The sequence below is a fragment of the Schistocerca cancellata genome, unplaced genomic scaffold, assembly GCF_023864275.1.
Source record: "Schistocerca cancellata isolate TAMUIC-IGC-003103 unplaced genomic scaffold, iqSchCanc2.1 HiC_scaffold_426, whole genome shotgun sequence".
NCBI lineage: Eukaryota > Metazoa > Arthropoda > Insecta > Orthoptera > Acrididae > Schistocerca > Schistocerca cancellata.
Genome location: NW_026046443.1, coordinates 1,697,044 through 1,723,077, shown reverse-complemented (window position 1 = coordinate 1,723,077; position 26,034 = coordinate 1,697,044). Strand labels below are relative to the sequence as shown.

The 26,034-nt window shown below is 46.0% G+C and overlaps 1 protein-coding gene across 1 annotated transcript in view; it reads left to right on the top strand.

The window, feature by feature from the left end:
- LOC126124779 (extracellular matrix organizing protein FRAS1-like) overlaps positions 1-26,034 on the top strand; it is a 452,648-nt gene that overhangs the window by 93,343 nt on the left and 333,271 nt on the right. The window contains exon 2 of the mRNA XM_049915125.1: positions 17,518-17,591. Coding sequence (XP_049771082.1) covers positions 17,518-17,591 — 74 coding nt within the window. The remainder of the gene's footprint in view (positions 1-17,517; positions 17,592-26,034) is intronic.

Genomic DNA, 26,034 nt, shown 5'->3' with positions numbered 1-26,034 from the left:
CACAGTGGTTTCCAGAGTTTAGATGTAGATGTAGAACGTGCAGCTAGAAGGGTGGTCTACAATTATATTTCATCTTCTCGGTTAAAAATATCATGCTGGTCATTTACATTGTTGTCACTCACGTCCGCATCACGGCACGTTGGTTCGCAGGTTGATTTATACTTAACTCTATATGCAATCCCTCTCTCGCTCACAAAACGCACCAACATACACACGTGTTGTAATATAACACATGCAGAAATTCTGAGAGTAGGAGAAACTAACGAGGACGTTTGATTCCATGGGCTCCATGGTTACTCTCCGAGGTCGCATTACCCCAAGGGTTATGTGGCCATTTTGGCTGAACAGGTACATCCCATGGAACAATATTTGTTCCCAAATGTTGATGCCGTATTCCAAGACGACAGGGCTTCTGTTGACACACGCCGCATCGTCCAGAACTGGTTTCGTGAGCACGAGGAAGAATTGTCGCATTTCCCCTGGACGACACAGTCACCAGATCCCAATATTACTGAGCCTTTGTTGCCTACTTTTGGAGAGAAGCGTGCGTGATTGCTATCCAACTTCGTGATCGTTATCTGTCTTGCCATTATTTTGCAGGAAGAATGGTATAAGACTCCCTTGAAAACCATACCGGACTTACGTTTATCCATTCCGTGACGACTGGAAGACACTTTGAATGCCAACGGGTTTCCTACCCGTATTAGGCATACAATCAGTTCTTTCCAAGTGATAAGTTACCCCAGAAAAATATTCCATACGACAACTGTGAGTGGAAATATACGGAATAAATTTAATGGGTTATTCGTTCATTTCCAAGCCTAGCAATTGTACGACGAACGAAAGTAGCTGAACTTAGCTGTTTGAGCAACTCAGTAATATGTTTCATCCAATTAAAGTTTTCATCAATATGTGCATACAAAAATTTAGAGCATTTAACCTTCTATACTATAACCTTTTCATGTGTCACATCTGCTTATTGTACAGAAATGGATAGACCGTATTTTCCGAAAATTTAAGGAGACACCGTTTTCAGAGGACCGTTTAATAGTTCTTTGAAAAACATCAATAACAATTCCATCTGTTGCCTTCTTTCTAATGGGATAATATTGTCTGTAGAAAGTACCAATCCTCCTCGATGAATATTAAGTGGCAAGTCATTTGCATACAGATGTTTCACGATTCATGCTACGCACTTCTAGAGATTGTAGAGGGGACGTAGTAGACCAATTTTTACATAGGAACCCATGTTCGTAAATGTCATCGAAAGACGCTACGGAGTGTCAAAGTTATAAGCACCGGTATCTGTAAATCTATACAGGCTGATTCCGAGATGATGTTACAAATTTTCAAGGATGACAGAGAGCGGTAAATACACTCCTGGAAATGGAAAAAAGAACACATTGACACCGGTGTGTCAGACCCACCATACTTGCTCCGGACACTGCGAGAGGGCTGTACAAGCAATGATCACACGCACGGCACAGCGGACACACCAGGAACCGCGGTGTTGGCCGTCGAATGGCGCTAGCTGCGCAGCATTTGTGCACCGCCGCCGTCAGTGTCAGCCAGTTTGCCGTGGCATACGGAGCTCCATCGCAGTCTTTAACACTGGTAGCATGCCGCGACAGCGTGGACGTGAACCGTATGTGCAGTTGACGGACTTGAGCGAGGGCGTATAGTGGGCATGCGGGAGGCCGGGTGGACGTACCGCCGAATTGCTCAACACGTGGGGCGTGAGGTCTCCACAGTACATCGATGTTGTCGCCAGTGGTCGGCGGAAGGTGCACGTGCCCGTCGACCTGGGACCGGACCGCAGCGACGCACGGATGCACGCCAAGACCGTAGGATCCTACGCAGTGCCGTAGGGGACCGCACCGCCACTTCCCAGCAAATTAGGGACACTGTTGCTCCTGGGGTATCGGCGAGGACCATTCGCAACCGTCTCCATGAAGCTGGGCTACGGTCCTGCACACCGTTAGGCCGTCTTCCGCTCACGCCCCAACATCGTGCAGCCCGCCTCCAGTGGTGTCGCGACAGGCGTGAATGGAGGGACGAATGGAGACGTGTCGTCTTCAGCGATGAGAGTCGCTTCTGCCTTGGTGCCAATGATGGTCGTATGCGTGTTTGGCGCCGTGCAGGTGAGCGCCACAATCAGGACTGCATACGACCGAGGCACATAGGGCCAACACCCGGCATCATGGTGTGGGGAGCGATCTCCTACACTGGCCGTACACCACTGGCGATCGTCGAGGGGACACTGAATAGTGCACGGTACATGCAAACCGTCATCGAACCCATCGTTCTACCACTCCTAGACTGGCAAGGGAACTTGCTGTTCCAACAGGACAATGCACGTCCGCATGTATCCCGTGCCACCCAACGTGCTCTAGAAGGTGTAAGTCAACTACCCTGGCCAGCAAGATCTCCGGATCTGTCCCCCATTGAGCATGTTTGGGACTGGATAAAGCGTCGTCTCACGCGGTCTGCACGTCCAGCACGAACGCTGGTCCAACTGAGGCGCCAGGTGGAAATGGCATGGCAAGCCGTTCCACAGGACTACATCCAGCATCTCTACGATCGTCTCCATGGGAGAATAGCAGCCTGCATTGCTGCGAAAGGTGGATATACACTGTACTAGTGGCGACATTGTGCATGCTCTGTTGCCTGTGTCTATATGCCTGTGGTTCTGTCAGTGTGATCATGTGATGTATCTGACCCCAGGAATGTGTCAGTAAAGTTTCCCCTTCCTGGGACAATGAATTCACGGTGTTCTTATTTCAATTTCCAGGAGTGTATGTCAATTTCAGGTAAGGTTCCCCTTACCGTAAACCAACGAGTCGAAAGTTAAAGGCGAAAAACGTTCTAAAACCTCTGACAGTGCAATACATCTACTGGTACTGTTGTAGCTGAGATTGTAGGGTAGGCAACTAGTGTGGACCAAAACAAGAACAAATGTTTAGTGAACATTTGGCTCTACATCGTACATCTTAAGAGCTCTGAGCACTTGTTCAATAGCGGAGATTTGTTTCACACTAGCGAAGATGAACGAGTCCCCATAGCTCCTCAGGTATGCATTTTAAATCTCTTGTTTACTACACTTTTTTTTCTTTTTTTGGTCCATGCTACCACCTCTGAATGTTGTATCCTACGGTCCTAGTAACAACAGTAGCGGTACAACCGGTACAGGCATATTCAGAAAAAAAACAGAACACCTTCAACAACTAGAGACAGGACGTTCATATTCACAGGACATGTACATTAGTATGTTCTGCAGAAATGATTAGCATTGGAACCAAGTCGGCCCTGCAGGTTCAAGATCAACATCGCTATCGCGGCGCAACACTACCTACCGGTAAAATATGCATGCGGCCCTCGTTGTCGCTATAAACCGAAGGTAATGGATCAATGTGACTTCAGCAGACGTACGGGATGTCTCGCAGACGTAAGCGCGGGCCGTAACGCCAAATCAATGAGTTTGCAGGAGGTCGCATTATTGGCATGAGAGAATGCGATGCACCCATCTGGGAAATTGCTGCTCGCGTGGGACGAAGTGTTTCGCCAGTGCAGCGGGTGTGTGCATAATGGTTCACGGAACAGGACGACAGGGTCATCTCACACCATCCAGACATCCCCCCCCCCCCCCCCCGCCGAGAAGATCGAAACCTCATCCGATTGGCATTGCAGGACAGATCTGCGTCCTCCTCGGCTCTGGCGCAACAGTGGAACACCGTACACACATCGTACACTATCAGGGCTAACACGGCATGCGTTACGTGCGCGTCGTCTATTTCTCCGTCTACCTTTGACGACTGTGCAGAAACATACTAGACGGCAATGATGTATGTAACGACGTCACTGGGGACAGGAATGACATCAGGTAGTGTTTCGGCCGAATCCAGGTTCTGTTTGTTTGTAGATGATGGTTAGATTTTGGTTCGCCGCAGACAGGGGTAGCGGCATGACAGTGACTGCATTCACGCAAGACACACACAGCCAACTTTATGCCTTATGGTGTAGGAAGCTATTGGGTACAATCACATATCACAGTCGGTGCGTGTGCAGGGCACTGTGACCAGTGTGGCCTACGTAAATGACATCCTGCGACTAGTAATCACACCCTTCCCGCATAACAGCCCAGACGACATTTTTCGGCAAAACAATGTACGACTACATGTTGCAGCGCGAACACTGGCCTTCGTGGTGTCACAGGATGTCAAAAAAATGGCTCTGAGCACTATGGGACTTAACATCTAATGGGACTTAACATCTATGGTCATCAGTCCCCTAGAACTTAGAACTACTTAAACCTAACTAACCTAAGGACAGCACACAACACCCAGCCATCACGAGGCAGAGAAAATCCCTGACCCCGCCGGGAATCGAACCCGGGAACCCGAGCGTGGGAAGCGAAAACGCTACCGCACGACCACGAGATGCGGGCACACAGGATGTCAGCCTTTTACCCTAGCCCGCCACATAACCAGATTTGTCACCAATCGAAAATGTGTGGCATATGGCGAAACGGTGGGCGCAGCGTCGTGACCTATTGTCGACCATCACAAATGAACTTTGGAACTGCTGAATGCAGCATGGATGGCTACACCACAGGACGCCATTCGCGCCTTATACGCATCGATGCCATCACGCACGGAACAAGTTATCAGACCCATGGCGCACCCTATGCCTACTAGGCAAAGGACACATCCTGAACCTAGATGACTGAAACGGTAATCATTTCTGCAGAACATACTAACGTAAATGTTCTGTAAATACGAAGGTCCTATCTCTAGTCGTCGAAGGTGTTCCGTTTTTTTTTTTTTTTTTTTTTCGAACATGAGGTTATTTCACTGTCAGAGATATCAGAATCCTTTTCGCTTGTAACTTTCGACTCGTTAGTTTTCGAACCAGAGATTTTTACCTCACGTTGATACATTTATACGCCTTCATCATCCCTGAAATTTTGTAACAACATCACGGAACCACCCTGCATATATATGCATTTACAGGCGCCGGCGCCTATAATTATGACGCTCTGGAGCGTCGTCGGATGATGTTTACGAATACGGGTTCCTATGTAAAAGTTGATCTACTATGTCCTGTCTAAACCTCTAGAAGTGTGAATTGAGGAATATCCCATATACACTAACTGACAAAAACGTGAAGCACTCAGACGATGTGGTTGGATATCAATATACACTATGTGATCAAAAGTATCCGGACACCCCCAAAAACATACATTTTTCATATTAGGTGCATTGCGCTGCCACCTGCTGCCAGGTACTCCATTTTTGCGACCTCAGTGGTCATTAGATATCGTGAGAGAGCGGAATGGTGCCCTGCACGGAACTCACGGACTTCGAATGTGGTCATGTGATTGGGTGTCACTTGTGTCATACGTCTGTATGCGAGATTTCCACACTCCTAAACATCCCTAGGTCCATTGTTTCCGATGTGATAGTGAAGTGGAAACGTGAAGGGACTCGTGCAGCACAAAAGCCTACAGGCCGACCTCATCTGTTGACTGACGGATACCGCTGACAGTTAGAGATGATCGTAATGTGTAATAGGCAGACCTATCCAGACCATCACACAGGAATTACAAACTGCATCAGGATCCACTGCAAGTACTATGAGAGTTAGGCGGAAGGTGAGAAAACTTGGATTTCATGGTCGAGCGACTGCTCATACGCCACACATCACGTCTGTAAATGTCAAACGACCCCTCGCTTGGTGTAAGGAGCGTAAACATTGGACTATTGATCAGTGGAAAAACGTTGTGTGGAGTGACGAATCACGGTACACAACGTGGCGATCCTATGGCAGGGTGTGGGTATGGCGAATGCCCACTGAACGTCATCTCCCAGCGTGTGTAGTCCCAACAGTAAAATTTGGAGGCGGTGGTGTTATGGTTTTTTTCATGGAGGGGGGCTTGCACCCCATGCTGTTTTGCGTGGCACTATCGAAGCACAGGCCTACACTGATGTTTTAAGTACGATCTTGCTTCCCACCGTTGAAGAGCAATTCAGGGATGGCGATTGCATCTTTCAACACGATGGATCACCTGTTCATAATGCACGGCCTGTGGCTTAGTGGTTACACAACAATAACATCCCTGAAATGGACTGGCCTTCACAGGGTCCTGACCTGAATCCTATAGAACACCTTTGGGATGTTTTGGAACGCCGACTTCATTCCAGGCCTCAGCGACCGACGTCGATACCTCTCCTCAGTGCAGCAGTCCGTGAAGAATGGGCTGCCATTCTCCAAGAAACCACCCAGCACCGGATTGAACGTATGCTAGCGAGAGTGGAAGCTGTTATCAAGGCTAAGGATGGACCAGCACCATACTGTATTTCAGCATTACCAATGGAGGGCGCCACGAACTTGTAAGTCATTTTCAGCCAGGTGTCCGGATACTTTTGATCACGTTGTGTACACTGAAGCGCCAAACAAACCGGTCTGGGCATGCGCATTCAAATACAGATATATATAAACAGGCAAAATATGGCGCTGCGACTGTATAAGACAACAAGTGTCTGGCGCAGTTGTTAGATCGGTTACTGCTGCTAGAATGGCAGGATATGAAGGTTTAAGGAAGTTTGAACGTTGTGTTATAGTCGGCGGACGAGCGATGGGACCCAGCATCTCCGAGGTAGCAATGAAGTGGGCATTTTCCCGTACGATCATTTTACGAGTGTAGCGTGAATATTAGGAATCCGGTGAAACATCAAATCTCCGACATCGCTGCGGCCGGAGAAGGATCTGTAAGAACGGGACCAACGACGACTGAAGAGAATTGTTCAACGTGACAGAAGTACAACCCTTTCGAAAATTGCTGCAGATTTCAGTGCTGGGCCTTCAACAAGTGCCAGGGTGCGAACCATTCAACGAAACATGATTGGTATTGGCTTTCGGAGCCGAAGGCGCACTCATATATCTTTGATGACTGCACGTCACAAAGCTTTAAGCCTCGCCTGGGCCCTACAACACCGACGTTGGACTGTTGATGATTGGAAACATGTTGCCTGATCTGACGAGTCTCGTTTCAAATTGTATTTAGCAGATGGACGTGTACGGGTATGGAGACAACCTTGTGAATCCATGGGCCCTGCATATCAGCTGGGGACTGTTCAAGCTGGTGGAGGCTCTGTAATGGTGTCGATTGTGTGCAACTGGAGTGATATGGGACCCCTGATACCTCTAGATACGACTCTGACAGATGACACGTACGTAAACATCCTGTCTGATCACCTGCATCCATAATTGTCCATTGTGCAGTCCGACGGACTTGGACAGTTGCAGCAGGACAATGTGACACCCCACACGTCCAGAATTGCTACAGAATGGCTCCAGGAGCACTGTTCCGATATAAACACTTCTGCTGGCCACCAAACTCTCCAGACATGAACATTATTGAGCATACGTTGGATGCCTTGCAATGTGCTGTTCAGAAGAGATCTCCACCCCCTCGTACTCTAACGGATTCACGGACAGCCCTGCAGGACTCAAAGTGTTTGTTCCTTCCAGAAAAGGACGATCGCCGTGTTGTATGACAGACACATCGTAATCCTTTCACGTCTGTGCCTCCTACCATTCGAGAACAAGTAAAGGACCCCCTGCAACATTCTGGGCCATCATGCACCGTGGACTATTAGCAGCCGGACAAGGGTGTTACGTAGGATGCTGTTGACACCACAACACAAATGGAAGCATTTGATGAGGTGTCGTGACCGGGAAACATGGGCTGCTGATGAACGACGTCGCATTGTGTTCAGCGATGGATCGCGGTTCTGCATTACCCCTGCTGAGAATCGTGGGCGAGAATGGGAGAATCTGTGACGAAGTCTTCCATTGTTTTGGAGAGACACAGTAGTGTTAGTCCTGGAGACATGGTACTACTTCAGGTCACGGCTGCTAGTGGTTGAGGGAACTCTGACAACACAACGATACGTAAAGGACATCCTGCGTCCTCGTGCGACGGTATTGTAATGTCATATTCCAAAAGGACAATGCTTGTCCACTCATGTCTCAGTTAACGGTCTGCGTGTTGTTGAGGTACTCCGTGGCCTGCAACATCCCCATATCTGTTCTCGATACAACAAGTGTAGGATCACATCGGATGTCAACTCCATCCCATTGCCAGTATCCACGATATCAAGACCAGTTACAACAGTTGTGAGTCCCCAGCTCCCAATCGAATTAGTGCATGCAGTGCCAGATAGGATGCGCCATCATACTTGCAAGATGGTTCACATTGCCAAGTTATGTTTAAATTTTACTAGATTTTGTAATAACTTAAGTAATATTACATACCACCCCAAACAGCGAAATTTCATTTCATTTCCGTCTCCCGTTTCGTTGTGCTTCACTTTTCTTTGTGAATAGGAGCAGGGCCAAAACAGGACCTTATGGAACTCCTTTAGTTATTACTTACTAGTCACTAAAATTTTCTCTCCTTCCAACGTTGTTTGACTTTTCAGCACAAATTTTTTCAGGCCGTTTATTAAATACGACTAAAGCTCGTTGTTAGTAAAGCCATCAACTCCAAAACGTTTTTAAGGAAAATGGGCGATAATTATTTAAGCCTTTCTTGTCACCTTTCTTACAAATTTATTTAACAATGGCTATTTTAATTCCTCTGGGAAAATTTCGTGTGCCAATGACGCATTACATGTATCAGAAAAGACATTACTTGTTAAGTTAGAACAAATCTTAAGAATTCTGTTTGAATAAACACCATAAAATATTTTGTTTCCGAGAACTTTTATAATTTTTTTAGTTGCATTGAAGAATGTTCGTACTACTTCTAGTCGCCTGAAGTTTAATGGAATAATATTTTTAGTGTATTCTCTTGTTTCCTCAGTTGAGTCATTAATCCTATTATTGCTGTAACATTTACAAAGCAGTTGTTAGAATTGTTCGTAAGTTGTGCATTGTCAGTAACAACTTTGGCGTTCAATTTAATTGTGATATTTTGTGCACTTACTGGCTGTCTGACTACCGTTACACCGGGTTTTAATACTATTATCTGTATTATTAAATTATGTCTTGATCTGCATGTTTCTGGACTTCAAAATATTACAGTATCATTTGTAAACTGGAAATTACGTTGACTCTTGTCTTCATCTGGCCTTTATATAAATTTGCCTTTTCCTCTTACATCACATTTTAATTACTTTAGTTATCCGTGGTTAACTCGTTTTGTTAAGGGAAAGCTGTTCTTTATTGTTGACACAAACTTACTGTTGAAGACACTGTATTTCACATTGGTATCTCTTTCCAAATATACCTCATATTGTACGACCTCTTTTAACTTATTCTTAAGACAATGCATCGAGGTATCATGACTAAGGCTCACTGTTTTGTAGGAACACGCCTCAGAGCCGTAACGTGTTTCAATATTTATTTCCAACAATTATATATATGATCAGATAGACTGTTAACGATTGATTACACATTAACGGTTTCAGCATGAGAAATGTCTATAATGCTATCAATCAGGTTCCTGCAATATTCCTCCACATGCACTGGAAAATTAACTACTGAAATCAGACTGAAAGGGCCAAACAATGAATCCAGTTGATTCTTCTTGTCAGAAGCTTTTAATAAATCTGCACTGAAATCACCACTACCTACTAGCTGTTTGTTCTTGTTTGACAGGTGTATCTCGAGTTTTTGTTGCTGCTACGACTCTTACTCCCGGTAATGTTTGCTGAATAACAGAGAAATTTTCGTTGTCGTTACTACTATCACCTACTTCTTGATGTTATATTGTACTAGCTATACCCAGCGAACATCGTTCGGCCACTGAAAATCTTTATATGTTATAGCTGACCCGGTAAACGTTGTGTTGCCATATAAATTCTCTCTAGTCTATAAGAATAATGTATACGTGTAACACAATGTATACCCGGCGAACTTCGATGTATATGTGTAACCCGATAGCTGTTGTGGCGGGAGCTCGTGACAGAAACAATAATAATGGCCGAAAACTGTGTAGGGAGTGAGAAAAGGCTTAGATTGAAGTCCGGCAGTATCGGCCACTATTAGTTCCAGCATTTCTACGGTAGATCGCGCAGATTTAACAATTGCAACCGATACACGGCTCGTCCATGAGCATACAAACATAGCGGCAATTTCGTGTCGAAACGTGTTCGTCAGCATTATGAATAAGGCCAGGCGCACACGCATCGATTTTTATCGTACGTAAAAATATTGTACGATTAAATTCTTTCAGAGGAACAAAGGAGAGCATGGGAAATTCTTTGTTCCACTAAAAGAATTTGATCGTACGATACAATTCCGTACGATAAAAATCGATGTGTGTGAGCTAGACCTAAATGTCGGTTTGGCGAATGATACGTGCTACCTAGTTAAACTTCTCAGTCTAGTTGCGTCGATTCAAAGAGCCAATTCGAGTCGTTGCTTTTGGTGCATTTTCTTCAATTAACTATCTATCGAATAGTGAAAGACTATCACCGGTAGACACCTGGCGGGGATAACTGATTAAGTGATAATTGATCAGTTATCGACCGGGGTTGAAAATTACTAAATTACTAAAATCGCTACTAAGAAATAGGGGTTAGTGGTAGAAGGGTAAAAATTTAGAGTTGCGTGTATTTTGTAATACCATATCATAAGAAAATAAAAATAAAAAGTTCTGTCCAAAAAATTAGAAAATTTTTTTTGTCGTGGACCACCCTTATCACTTAGGGGCATGAAAAATAGATTTCGACCGATTCTCAGACCTACCGAATATACATGTAAAATTTCATCAGAATCTATCGAGCCGTTTCGGAGGAGTGTGGCAACTAACACTGTGACACGAGAATTTTATATATAAGGATGTGTTATACAGGGTGTTACAAAAAGGTACGGCCAAACTTTCAGGAAACATTCCTCACACACAAAGAAAGAAAATATGTTATATGGACATGTGTCCGGAAACGCTTACTTTCCATGTTAGAGCTCAATTTATTACTTCTCTTCAAATCACATTAATCATGGAATGGAAACAAACAGCAACAGAACGTACCTGCGTGACTTCAAACACTTTGTTACAGGAAATGTTCAAAATGTCCTCCGTTAGCGAGGATACATGCATCCACCCTCCGTCGCATGGAATACCTGATGCGCTGATGCAGCCCTGGAGAATGGCGTATTGTATCACAGCCGTCCACAATACGAGCACGAAGAGTCTCTACATTTGGTACCGGGGTTGCGTAGACAAGAGCTTTCAAATGCCCCCATAAATGAAAGTCAAGAGGGTTGAGGTCAGGAGAGCGTGGAGGCCATGGAATTGGTCCGCCTCTACCAATCCATCGGTCAGCGAATCTGTTGTTGAGAAGCGTACGAACACTTGGACTGAAATGTGCAGGAGCTCCATCGTGCATGAACCACATGTTGTGTCGTACTTGTAAAGGCACATGTTCTAGCTGCACAGGTAGAGTATCCCGTATGAAATCATGATAACGTGCTCCTTTGAGCGTAGGTGAAAGAACATGGGGCCCAATCTAGACATCACCAACAATGCCTGCCCAAACGTTCGGAGAAAATCTGTGTTGATGACGTGATTGCACAATTGCGTGCGGATTCTCGTCAGCTCACACACGTTGATTGTGAAAATTTACAATTTGATCACGTTGGAATGAAGCCTCATCCGTAAAGAGAACATTTGCACTGAAATGAGGATTGACACATTGTTGGATGAACCATTCGCAGAAGTGTACCAGTGGAGGCCAATCAGCTGCTGATAGTGCCTGCACACGCTGTACATGGTACGGAAACAACTGGTTCTCCCGTAGCACTCTCCATACAGTTACGTGGTCAACGTTACCTTGTACAGGAGCAACTTCTCTGACGCTGACATTAGGGTTATCGTCAACTGCACGAATAATTGCCTCGTCCATTGCAGGTGTCCTCGTCGTTCTAGGTCTTCCCCAGTCGCGAGTCATAGGCTGGAATGTTCCGTGCTCCCTAACACGCCGATCAATTGCTTCGAACGTCTTCCTGTTGGGACACCTTCGTTCTGGAAATCTGTCTCGATACAAACGTACCGCGCCACGGCTATTGCCCCGTGCTAATCCATACATCAAATGAGCATCTGCCGACTCCGCATTTGTAAACATTGTACTGACTGCAAAACCACGTTCGAAATGAACACTAACCTGTTGATGCTACATACTGATGTGCTTGATGCTAGTACTGTAGAGCAATGAGTCACATGTCGACACAAGCACTGAAGTCAACATTACCTTCCTTCAATTTGTCCAACTGGCAGTGAATCGAGGATGTACAGTACATACTGACGAAACTAAAATGAGCTCTAACATGGAAATTAAGCGTTTCCGGACACATTTCCGCATAACATCTTTTCTTTATTTGTGTGTGAGGAATGTTTCCTGAAAGTTTGGCCGTACCTTTTTGTAACACCCTGTATATGATTATATATTAGGATTAAAGTCTTAAAACTAGTTTATTAAAGTATTTCCAATGATAAGGCTTTATTTAATATTGATGATAATGAGAAACTGTAAGAAAATTCCTACAGCAACAATTTGAAACTTCATGGTGGATGAGGGTCGTCTTGTAGTTGTCCGATATACCTTAAATTTTGCACATACTTTTTTTTTATTGATCGGAACAAAACAGAATGATGGGAGCTACACATTTAGAAAGTTGTAAAACAAGGGTCATCCGAACTTCCATGAACTGAAATCCACAGGATTCTGATCGGATGACCGAGGGGGCCAGGCACTGGAACCCCCTTCCGATAAAGGCCTCAGAAAACATCTCATGTGGTAACATCCCCATGATAGTGGGGTATGGCATCATCCTGCTGGAAAATTACGTCGGGAGACACAACTGCACAGTTTGCCGACATGTCGATGCAGGAGTGCCCTCTCACTGGTGCGCATGCGCCTTGCGACTCAGCGCTTAACATGAAATGGTGAGGATGACATCTTGGAGCCGACCGCGGTGGCCGAGCGGTTCTAGGCACTTCAGTCCGGAACCACGAGGCTGCTACGGTCGCAGGTTCGAATCCTGCCTCGGGCATGGATGTGTGTGATGACCTTAGGTTTAGTTAGGTTTAAGTAGTTCTAAGTTTAGGGGACTGATGACCTCAGCTGTTAAGTCCCATAGTGCTTAGAGCCATTTTAACCATTTGACACCTTGGAGAGTGCCTCTATTGATTGCGTATTTGCCCAATAACGTGAAATGTCGAGTTCTCTCGTTATATGGGTTTGTTTCGTGTATATATCTAGCCCAGAATCTTGTATTTCTTTCATGTGGTTATTACGCTTTAGGTCGCTCGGCGTACACTGAAGTGACAAAAGTCATGGGATAGCGATACGCACATATAGAGATGGAAGTCGTTTCGGGTACACAGGGTATAATCAGTTATCCCCGCCAGGTGTCTACCGGTGATAGTCTTTCACTATTCGATAGATAGTTAATTGAAGAAAACGTACCAAAAGCAACGACTCGAATATCCCTCTTTGAATCGACGTAACTAGACTGAGAAGTTTAACTAGGTAGCACGTGTCATTCGCCAAACCGACATTTAGGCCTAGCGCACACGCATCGATTTTTATCGTACGGAATTATATCGTACAATCAAATTCTTTTAGTGGAACAAAGAAGTTCCTATGCTCTCCTTCGTTCCTCTAAAACAATTTAATCGTACAATATTTTTACGTACGATAAAAATCGATGCGTGTGCGCTTGGCCTTATTCATAATGCTGGCGAACACGTACTCAGGTGATTCATGTGAAAAGGTCTTCGACGTGATTATGGCTGCATGGCGGCAATTAACGAACTTTGATCGCGGAATGATAGTTGGAAGAACACGCATAGGACACTATTTCGGAAATCATTGGGGAATTCAATATTCCGAGAACCACAGTGTCAAGAGTTTGCAGAGAATACCACATTTCAGGCATTGCCTCTAGCCACGAACAAAGCAGTTGTCGACGGTCTTCACTTAACGATCGAGAGCAGCGACTTTTGCTTAGAGATGTCAGTACTGACAAGTAAGCAACACTGTATGAAATAACCGCAAAAATTAATGAGACGTACGACAACCGTATACGTTAGGACGGTGCAGCGAAATTTAGCATTAACGGGCTATGGTAGCAGACGACCGACACGAGTGTCTTTACTAACAGCACGACATCGGCTGCAGCGCCTGTCCTGGTCTCATGACCATTTCGGTTGGACACTAGACGACTGGAAAACCGCGGCATGGTCAGATGAGTGCAGATTTCAGTTGGTAAGAACTGATGGTAGGGTTCGAGTGTGGCGCAGACCCCACGAAGCCATGAATCCGTCAACACAGCACTGTGCATTTTGGTGACGGCTCCATAATGGTGTGGACTGTGTTTACATACAATGGGCTGGGTTCTCTAGTACAACTCAACCTTTTGGAGACCATTTGCAGCCATTCATGGAATTAATGTTTCTAAACAACGATGGAATTTTTATGGGTAACGATGGGCCATACCAGTGGGTCACAGTTGTTCAAGAATGGTTTGAAGAACATTGTGAACAATTCGAGCGAATAATTTAGCCACCCAGATCGCCCGTCACAAATCCCATCGAACCGTTATGGGACATAATGGAGAGGTCAGTTCGTGCACAAACTCCTGCACCGGCAACACTGTCGCAATTGTGGACGGCTATACGTCTGCAGGTTACTTGCCGCGACTTCTTGAGTCCATGCCACCTGGAGTTGCTGCACTATGCCTGGCAATAGGAGGTCCGACATGATATTAGGAGGTATCCCGTGACTTTTGTCACCTCTGTGTTGTTACTCCTCGGTATTTTACGGTAGCTATTGTTTCCTGTGATGTGTCGCCAACAGTGTAATAGAACAGAAGCGGATCTCCTCACCTTTGTACGCTCAGTTCGTCACATTTATAGACGTTCAGGGTCAACTACCACTCCCTGCACCAATCGTCGATTCACTACAGGCCTTCCTACGTTTCGCTACAGCCTTATGGCATTGCAGCCTTCACAATGACGACAGCCTCCAAACGTTATCCACTAGATCGCTGATGCAGGCTGTGAACTTTAGCTGCCCTGTAACACTCTCTTGGGGTACTGCCGAAATTACATTCACATCTGTCTATTCTGCTGCTTTAAGAACGAGGTTTTGGTACCTATCTGCAAAGTAGTCCAGAATTCAATCACAAATCTAGCCCGAGAATCTGCGTACTCGTATTTTGTTCTCCAAGCGACAGGGTGTAACTGTATCGAATGCCTTGAGGAAGGCAAGGAACACGGCATTCACCTGGACGCCGAGTGTAAATCATCATCATCATCATCATCATCAGTTATCTGCTATATTAGCAGGTCCTTTGCCTCTCCATTTTCTCCGATCCATTGCTTCCTTCTTAAGGCTGCTGTATGTTGTACCGTCCATCATGTCATCCAGTATCTGGAAACTCTTCCTTCCTCGCTTCCTTTTCCCTTCTACATAACCTTCTAAAACTGTTTTTATCAGTCCGTCATTCTTTCTTAATATATGCCCAATCCAATTTCTTTTTCTTCTCTTTATTACATCTAGTAACTGTCTTTTCTCTCCCACTCTTCTCAGTACCTCTTCATTTTTTACTCTGTCCATCCAACTTATTCTTTCCATCTTCCGCCATGTCCAGATCTCAAAAGCCTCCAGCCTTTCCCTGTCTTTTTTCCTCATAGTCCATGTTTCAGCGCCATATACACTCCTGGAAATGGATAAAGAACACATTGACACCGGTGTGTCAGACCCACCATACTTGCTCCGGACACTGCGAGAGGGCTGTACAAGCAATGATCACACGCACGGCACAGCGGACACACCAGGAACCGCGGTGTTGGCCGTCGAATGGCGCTAGCTGCGCAGCATTTGTGCACCGCCGCCGTCAGTGTCAGCCAGTTTGCCGTGGCATACGGAGCTCCATCGCAGTCTTTAACACTGGTAGCATGCCGCGACAGCGTGGACGTGAACCGTATGTGCAGTTGACGGACTTTGAGCGAGGGCGTATAGTGGGCATGCGGGAGGCCGGGTGGACGTACCGCCGAATTGCTCAACACGTGGGGCGTGAGGTCTCCACAGTACATCGATGTTGTCGCCAGTGGTCGGCGGAAGGTGCACGTGCCCGTCGACCTGGGACCGGACCGCAGCGACGCACGGATGCACGCCAAGACCGTAGGATCCTACGCAGTGCCGTCGGGGACCGCACCGCCACTTCCCAGCAAATTAGGGACACTGTTGCTCCTGGGGTATCGGCGAGGACCATTCGCAACCGTCTCCATGAAGCTGGGCTACGGTCCCGCACACCGTTAGGCCGTCTTCCGCTCACGCCCCAACATCGTGCAGCCCGCCTCCAGTGGTGTCGCGACAGGCGTGAATGGAGGGACGAATGGAGACGTGTCGTCTTCAGCGATGAGAGTCGCTTCTGCCTTGGTGCCAATGATGGTCGTATGCGTGTTTGGCGCCGTGCAGGTGAGCGCCACAATCAGGACTGCATACGACCGAGGCACACAGGGCCAACACCCGGCATCATGGTGTGGGGAGCGATCTCCTACACTGGCCGTACACCACTGGTGATCGTCGAGGGGACACTGAATAGTGCACGGTACATCCAAACCGTCATCGAACCCATCGTTCTACCATTCCTAGACCGGCAAGGGAACTTGCTGTTCCAACAGGACAATGTACGTCCGCATGTATCCCGTGCCACTCAACGTGCTCTAGAAGGTGTAAGTCAACTACCCTGGCCAGCAAGATCTCCGTATCTGTCACCCATTGAGCATGTTTGGGACTGGATGAAGCGTCGTCTCACGCGGTCTGCACGTCCAGCACGAACGCTGGTCCAACTGAGGCGCCAGGTGGAAATGGCATGGCAAGCCGTTCCACAGGACTACATCCAGCATCTCTACGATCGTCTCCATGGGAGAATAGCAGCCTGCATTGCTGCGAAAGGTGGATATACACTGTACTAGTGGCGACATTGTGCATGCTCTGTTGCCTGTGTCTATGTGCGTGTGGTTCTGTCAGTGTGATCATGTGATGTATCTGACCCCAGGAATGTGTCAATAATGTTTCCCCTTCCTGGGACAATGAATTCACGGTGTTCTTATTTCAATTTCCAGGAGTGTAGAAGAACACTCCATACAAGACATTTTATGAGTCTCTTTCTGAGTTCTCTGTCCAGACCGCTGCAGAAGATTCTCCGTGTCTTATAAAACGCCTCTTTTGCCATTGCTATCGTTGTTTTAATTTCTGTGGTGCACTTCCAGTCGGTGTCTATCCTGCTTCCAAGATACTTAAAATTTTGCACCTGTTTTAGTGTTTCTCCATTCAGCACAATTTTTATTTCCTTATTTCCTCCTATTGCCAATACTTTTGTTTTATTTGTGTAAATCATAAGACGTTCTAATTCGTTTTTGCTGTAATTATCATTGTATCTACCTCCAGTTAATGTCAGGGGTGTGACATGCCTAATTCACTGTGTTTTGTGCTGCAGGTGCACAGCGACGATGATTCGACGCGGGGCTGGGTGCATCGCTGTACTGTGGATGGTCTCTGTTCACCTCGCAGGTAAGAGGCTGCTTTGGCCTACTCCCATTGCGGCTGCATGAGAAAACACTACTGCAGTGCTCCACATCGTCACAGTTTGCATATTCTTTACGTCCAAGTCCGTTGTCAAAGTGATTTCAGTTCATAATTGACAAATGAAAAATGAACTTTTGTTAAACGTAAATTGTACGTTTATCGGTCGTGAGTGGAACATTTCCAAACTCTAGTGTCATTTTCGAGCGGGCTGGTTTTATTATTAGAAAAGATCTGTGTTCAAGGCCCAGGCTGCTAATCCTGACGTTTGTTTGAGTCAAATGTTTCTGTAAACATGCAAAATGACAGAATTTCAGAGACTTTACTGGTCTCATATATGATTTCATGTATGTAGACTGAAATGGCGAGTGAAAATCTGTACCAAGGTCGGGAATCGAACCTGGGTCTCTGGCGTAGCAGGCAGGTGCGTCAGCCACTAAGCTACCTTGGCTCAGCCGTTCACACAGCTGCACGGATTACCCTGGCACGCCTCGCTCCTCGATCTAAATTCTCACTGCCGCCGCAGTTTACTTTAAATTCTCCCTTGCACACGAGCAGTCTTACAGAGTGTGAGAAAAAGTACCTCCACAGCTGTATCTTGGGAGTGTCTTTATTCTAGCACGCGGCTAGTTTCGTCGGCACGTTACCTCCATCCTCAGTCCCCACCATTGCCAAAAGAGTGTTTTATATCCATGGCGCATTTACTGCAGGATCTTTATTGCTAGCACACGTGGGCTAGCTTTCATAAAGAGTTTATACTCGACACCGTGTTGCCTCCAATGCCAATGACAATGCTGTCGAAATTAGTTGAGTGATAGAATAAAGACATCCCAAGATACAGCTGTGGTTGTACTTTTTCTCTGATACATCGTCAGCTGAAGTCTCTTGTCCATGCAGTAAGATGGACGTCCATTAACAGAATTACCGACACACTCCATGTTCTGGAATAGCTTCTCAGCATCGACCGTAAATGGAGGATCGAGCGCGAAACACAAGTGCAGGTACTTATACAAATGAACTTGCACCTGGGTTTCAGGCTGAATCTACCATTTACGTTCCATGCTGAAGTGCTGTCCCAGAACATGGAGAGCCTCGGCAATACTGTTCGTGTGTAAGGGGGAATTTACAGTAGACGGGGGCGGCAGTGAGTATTTGGGTCCAGGAGGCAGGCATGCCAGGGTAATCCGTGCAGTCCTGTGAATGGCTTAGCGGCTAACGCTCAAGCCTCGTAAGCAGGAGACCCGGTTTCGCTTCCCGGCCTTGGCACAAATTTTCACTCCCCGCTTCAGTCCATATACATCAGAAATGTTTGTGTGATTACTGGAGTAATCTATTGGCCAATTTTATTACCTGTCTTTGCTGAACTTAAACAGTCATCCACCTCCTGTTATCTCGAGGAGTCCTTCAAATCTTCTCTTGATATGTTAGAGGCGTGACATACGGCCTTCCTTCTTCAATTACTAATAACATCATCAGCCATTGTTTGTTGGACTTTAGACAGCAGTTTCGCAGACTTTTCAGGAAGTATGGCTACCGGAAAGAAATATTCATAAATCCATTGCTTTGAGAAATTGTAGTCCGGATCAGGTATTACAGCACGCTGTGGAAACATGTGTACACGAAATAACAGAGGTTCTGTATGTCGGCTGTTTTGTAAAATTACCGTCCACATGCCGGTGATACACTACGTTGCATAAGAGCAGAATTTAGATGACGTCAGACACAAATAACTGGATTACACCTAATTCTCTCACCGGCCCTAAGTGCAGCTACTCGATACAATCCCGAGGCGTTACAATTTTTCTGATAAAGCTGTAAGAGACTAGCCAAAAAAATCATCTATAATTCATTTGCTATTCTCGCAAACAACTCTTGCCCATTTTGCGTTCTTTGAGGAGGGGGATGAGATTTTCATTTGTTACTAGAGATAAAGCTGATACTCCCCTGAACGATATGAAAACAAAATACGATGATTTTGTTTCTTCATGTCTAACAACCGTTACCTGACACCGTACCCTCCGTTCCATTGCCATACCAAGGAGAAAAAAGGAATTAGCATTCAAAGCGCAATAAGACGCGGAACTGTTGATTTGTAAAGTAGATAGAATGGTTTGATCATATAAATAATGAGCGAAGCACAAACAACTACCACATACTTGCATTCCTATCCGGCAGGCGTTTTTAGTTAGTCTTTACCTGTCCTTTACGTACTTCATCTGGTGTCGCTATCACCAAGTCAACATCTACATCTATACTTACTGGGTGCGTCGTCAACTTGATTTTAAGTCTTTTTCTGGACACGTGAATCTGGAGGATGTAGGCAGGAGGTTATTTGTAATTGTTTTGCATGGGACAGGTAGAGATCTTGGATGCAAATATCTAGTTTGTACTGCGGCTCCATGAATAAGATTCTGTGTTCCGAGATGGCAGAAAGCTGTCTCCTCGCAGATTACAATCTTCCATGCAGTTGCATAAATGTTTCAATGTTCGCACGTAAACTGTTATTTTACTGTGGAATGATGTACCTGAGATTTTCCGCACCTACCTTTGCGACATAAAATATATAACATGAGCCAGATTAAATTTTCTGAAGGCAGTGCCGCTAGATAGATGACTAAGCAACTTTCGCTATCGTTATTTGCCAGTTTTAAACGTCTCAGTATGTGAACAGTATTGACGGGGGCGTGGCTTGTAACCGGACTGACGTGCTGTCCACATTCCTCAGCAAGCACTGAATTATTCAACGTCAGCACGGGGCGGATCATTCAATCAGTTCTCGTACTGCAAGCGCTGTCCGTATGCAAGGAGCTGTCCGCTGAGCTAAGTTCCGCGTTACCTCAGCCAGACAGCCTTGGAATTACCATAATCCTCCACATCCACCTGATTAGTCGTCAGTACCGCATCTCTGTCCCTTGTTGTCGCTGGTCGATCTTCCGTACTGCACCACATTAAATCTGCCGGCCGATCACGAGTCACAAGTAACTTGATTTCAGGACACGCTATTCAATCTCGGGATCAATTTAAACCACTTATGTGCATCTGCATTATTCATGGCCACTTGACACGAGAGTTATTAGTTCCTCTTCTGCGGTGTATAATATGCACAATACTACAGAAAATCTGTGCTCGGAAGCTATTGAGACGTTTACTGAACGCTGACCAAGCATATTGAGATTATTATTACTGCTTTGTAAGAAGCACTATTAGATTAAAATGGTAATTTGTACGACAGAAAAATCTCTACTTTCTGTTTCTTTACAGGCATACAGTGTGACCAACATGTAAATTCAGACTCCGTGTACACGCAGCTTCTCTGTAACGTCAACGAAAAGAAAAAGAATGGTGTAGGACTCATAAAAACTTAGAGGAAATCATGATCAGTTCAGCAGTAAACGAGCAGGAATATCCTTAACGCAGCTCGGTTACCGTTACAGAAAATGCCGAATGCCGTTCGTTGTCAGTCAGAAGACTGTTCGATTGTATTGAGTCTTAGACCATTCCCCAAGGATGCAGCTGATACTAAAACAAACAAATGGACTCTGTTTGAAAGAGATCAGCGTTACTAATACACGCCGGCAGTAGACAATCCAGGGTAAGGGCACCATAGTGATACACACGGTTAACTGTGTGCCCCCACTGTGGGTGTGAAATAGTGGATTAAAGTTTTTTAATTAATTACTTAAGTACTACTAAAGCATTTTAAAGCTACATCTATGAAAATTGGTATTAGACTTTTCAGTTAGAAATTAAAAAAAAATACATTTATCAGTGGTTTTGGAAATCAACCCCTAAGGAGATGAAATAGAGGACGAAATGTTTTGTGAAAATATTTTATTATGAAAGCATTTTTAAACCTACACCTATTAAAATGTACACTCCTGGAAATGGAAAAAAGAACACATTGACACCGGTGTGTCAGACCCACCATACTTGCTCCGGACACTGCGAGAGGGCTGTACAAGCAATGATCACACGCACGGCACAGCGGACACACCAGGAACCGCGGTGTTGGCCGTCGAATGGCGCTAGCTGCGCAGCATTTGTGCACCGCCGCCGTCAGTGTCAGCCAGTTTGCCGTGGCATACGGAGCTCCAACGCAGTCTTTAACACTGGTAGCATGCCGCGACAGCGTGGACGTGAACCGTATGTGCAGTTGACGGACTTTGAGCGAGGGCGTATAGTGGGCATGCGGGAGGCCGGGTGGACGTACCGCCGAATTGCTCAACACGTGGGGCGTGAGGTCTCCACAGTACATCGATGTTGTCGCCAGTGGTCGGCGGAAGGTGCACGTGCCCGTCGACCTGGGACCGGACCGCAGCGACGCACGGATGCACGCCAAGACCGTAGGATCCTACGCAGTGCCGTAGGGGACCGCACCGCCACTTCCCAGCAAATTAGGGACACTGTTGCTCCTGGGGTATCGGCGAGGACCATTCACAACCGTCTCCATGAAGCTGGGCTACGGTCCCGCACACCATTAGGCCGTCTTCCGCTCACGCCCCAACATCGTGCAGCCCGCCTCCAGTGGTGTCACGACAGGCGTGAATGGAGGGACGAATGGAGACGTGTCGTCTTCAGCGATGAGAATCGCTTCTGCCTTGGTGCCAATGATGGTCGTATGCGTGTTTGGCGCCGTGCAGGTGAGCGCCACAATCAGGACTGCATACGACCGAGGCACACAGGGCCAACACCCGGCATCATGGTGTGGGGAGCGATCTCCTACACTGGCCGTACACCACTGGTGATCGTCGAGGGGACACTGAATAGTGCACGGTACATCCAAACCGTCATCGAACCCATCGTTCTACCATTCCTAGACCGGCAAGGGAACTTGCTGTTCCAACAGGACAATGCACGTCCGCATGTATCCCGTGCCACCCAACGTGCTCTAGAAGGTGTAAGTCAACTACCCTGGCCAGCAAGATCTCCGGATCTGTCCCCCATTGAGCATGTTTGGGACTGGATGAAGCGTCGTCTCACGCGGTCTGCACGTCCAGCACGAACGCTGGTCCAACTGAGGCGCCAGGTGGAAATGGCATGGCAAGCCGTTCCACAAGACTACATCCAGCATCTCTACGATCGTCTCCATGGGAGAATAGCAGCCTGCATTGCTGCGAAAGGTGGATATACACTGTACTAGTGCCGACATTGTGCATGCTCTGTTGCCTGTGTCTATGTGCCTGTGGTTCTGTCAGTGTGATCATGTGATGTATCTGACCCCAGGAATGTGTCAATAAAGTTTCCCCTTCCTGGGACAATGAATTCACGGTGTTCTTATTTCAATTTCCAGGAGTGTATATTTGGCTTCTCGGTTGCAAATAAAAACTTGCATGTTTCAATGTTTTTAGACATTCAGCCCCTAAGTGGAGGGAAAGAGGGCCTGACTGATTCACTGGCTCATCCTCACCCTGGCCAAACCGCTAAGGATAGAATCTTGAGATTTGGAAAGCTTGTTGATCTGATACTGTAAGCTTCGTTTAGTAAGGGATTGTTCGAAATTTCACCCCTGAGGGATTGAAGTACTGGATGAACGGCTTTTTTTTTTAATGTCACTATGATGGCAATTTTGAAGACAGAAATGCGAAAATTGTAATTGGTTTCTTCGTAAGAAATAAAAAAAAATGTATGCTTCAACATATTTGGAAATTCAGCCTCGAAGGGGATGAAATACGGGATGAAAATTTTTATGAAAATATGTCGTTATTTAAAAATATTTTTAAATGTATAGCTATGAAAACTGGTATTGGTCTTTTAAAGAAATATGTGTTTGGGGTGGGAGTTTTCATGGAAATATCACCACAAAAACTCAAAACGCACGATTAACGAAGACCTCGGACTCTAGCAGCCAGAATTGCTTTTTGGTCAGAAGTGCATTCAGAAAAGACCATGCTTCTACGGTCTTAATTAGCGTGAAGAGTTTAGACAAACATTGCAGTTTATGAACAACATAGGAATTCGATTAAAGAAAAACAAAAAAAGTGATCTGTACATATCGTATAGCCTACGCGAACGAAGCGGGTGTAGTAGTTAAATATAATCGGTCATTCAAAGATTCGATTAAATGTGCATTCAGTAAAAGCTACAGGGGCTTCGGAAAGTAAGTTACTCATGTCGTCCCACGCTAAGACCATTGCGCAGCATGAGTGCCGCATTATCAGGAGAAAGTACGTGTTCCGGGATTCCCTGCAGACACGTTTCTGCTGAGGTACGGATAACAGGTGCACAACAGTGAGCAAGGGACATGGAATGCAACTGGAATGGTATTCCAAAGTTGAAGTACGCGGTACGGTATCGTTGTTTTGTGCAAAACGTCTAAATTACAGATTCACCGTGAAATTCTGGCTGTATATGGACCAAATACAATGACGCCTCGAGCCTTAGTGAAATGGTGCCAACAATTTGACGAATGCGGCACAGAAGTGGATGATGCTGATCGGGAAGGGAGGCCACCGACATCGACCACGGACGGCAATGTCCAGGCAGTCGAGAAACATCACCTGGAGGAGAGGGACAAGAGAGAGAGAGAGAGAGAGAGAGGGGGGCGGGGGTATTTTCCAACAATGAGGACGTTCACACAACGGTTCTCGAATGACTCCGTGACCACGGAGCGAATTTCTCTTGTTGAGGAAGTGAACGACTGATAGAAAGTCCCGACCTTAGTTTACAGAGGTTTTGTAACTGTATTGAGAGATATTGTCGAGTATCTCGGTCACTTTGAAGTGTAGCGCAGCATTCAGTAAAAGCTACTTTGCCTGTCGTGATAATGTGCATTTTAAAACTTCGTGGTAGATTAAAACTGCGTGCGGACCGAGACTCGAACTAGGAGCTTTGGCTCTCGCGCGCAAGTGCTGTACCAACCGAGCTACCAAAGCACGGCTCACGAGCGCTCCTCATAGCTTTATATCCGCCAATACTTCTTTTCCTACCCTTCAGGCTTCACAGAAGCGCACACTGCACTGCAGAGTGAAAATTTGATTCTGGAAACAACCCCCACACTGTGGCTAAGCCATGTCTTCTCCAGAAGTGATAATGTTGCAAGTTTCGCAGGAGAACTTCTGTAAAGTCTGGAAGGTAGGAGATGAGGTACTGGTGGGAGTAAAGCTATACGGACGGATCCAGTGTCTTGCATTTGTAGCTCAGTTGGTATGCTGTGCAGTTGGTATAGAGGGTAGCGTTTCTGAGTCTCGGTCCGGCATAACGTTTTAATCTTCCAGGAGGTTTAAAAAAAACAGTAGCGTACCAACTTGATAACTTATTCCAGTAAATGGTTCGCTGGTTCAGGTCTCGCCCGAGTCAGTTTTTTTCTCGTTCAACTTAAATAAATAATAATAAAAAAAAGTTGGTGGAGCACTTTCTTCCGGAACACAAAGGTCCCGAGCTCGAGTCTCTGTCCGGCACACAGTTTTAATCTGCCAGGAAGTTTCATATCAGCGAACACTCCACTGTAGAGTTAAAATTTCATTCTGGACTGTGTATCTTACTTGTACTTATTGTAAATCAATGGCACTTGTCAAAATTCGGTATCTGATGTAGCTGGTAAGCACTGCAGTCAAACCGTTGTGATATCGAATTGGATAGGATTTAAATGCAATGACGGGAAACGCTCATACCGACTAAGGTATCACATACGAATCACGATCCGCCCTTACATCATCAAATCTGCCAGTAACTCTCTCCTGCTTCCGGTCCTTCATACAGTATCTTACATACTTTCCTGATTTCGAGTTATGGTCTGGCAAACAGTTTTAGTCTACCAGAAAGTTTCACTTCGGCGCACACTCCGCTGCAGAGTGAAAAGTCATTCCGGAAACAATCTCGCAGGCTATGGCTAAGGTATACCACCTGGATAAAGAAGTGAAGCACCCAGCAGACATTGTAGAATCTCTGTGTAATTTCGGACATATACACGTACCCACCCAATGACTAGAACTGCGAATCTATGTGACAAGTTAGAACGGCCACTAAAGCCCATTAGTTATTGTCGTGTTTATTTCTGTTAAAACGTCTGGGAGGGTACATAAGGGGCGTGAAGAGCGTCAGACGTTGAGTGAGCACCGTGAAGGTCACGGTGATGCCACGTACATGTGTGAAAAAGCGGTATCAGCATTTGACGGAGATTTAAAGATACTGTGAATCTCCATTTTTCCTGTTGGTCGAATCGTCTAATGTCCATAGTTGTGGGGCACTAGGAGGTGTCAGAGGCCCTGCAGTGGACCACATGAGAACGTATGGGCTAGCATGGTTGACTATACCTCACCACCACAGGGGACGACCGCCATTTTGTGCACCAAGCATAACCCCTTCACACCTGTTCCTGTCATATGAGGACAAGTAACAAAGTCCCTGCAACGTTCTGTGTCACCCCGCGTCAGTGGTCGGAGATTAGCAGCAGCCGGACTAAGCAATTAGCGTTCCATTGGTAGGCTGATGT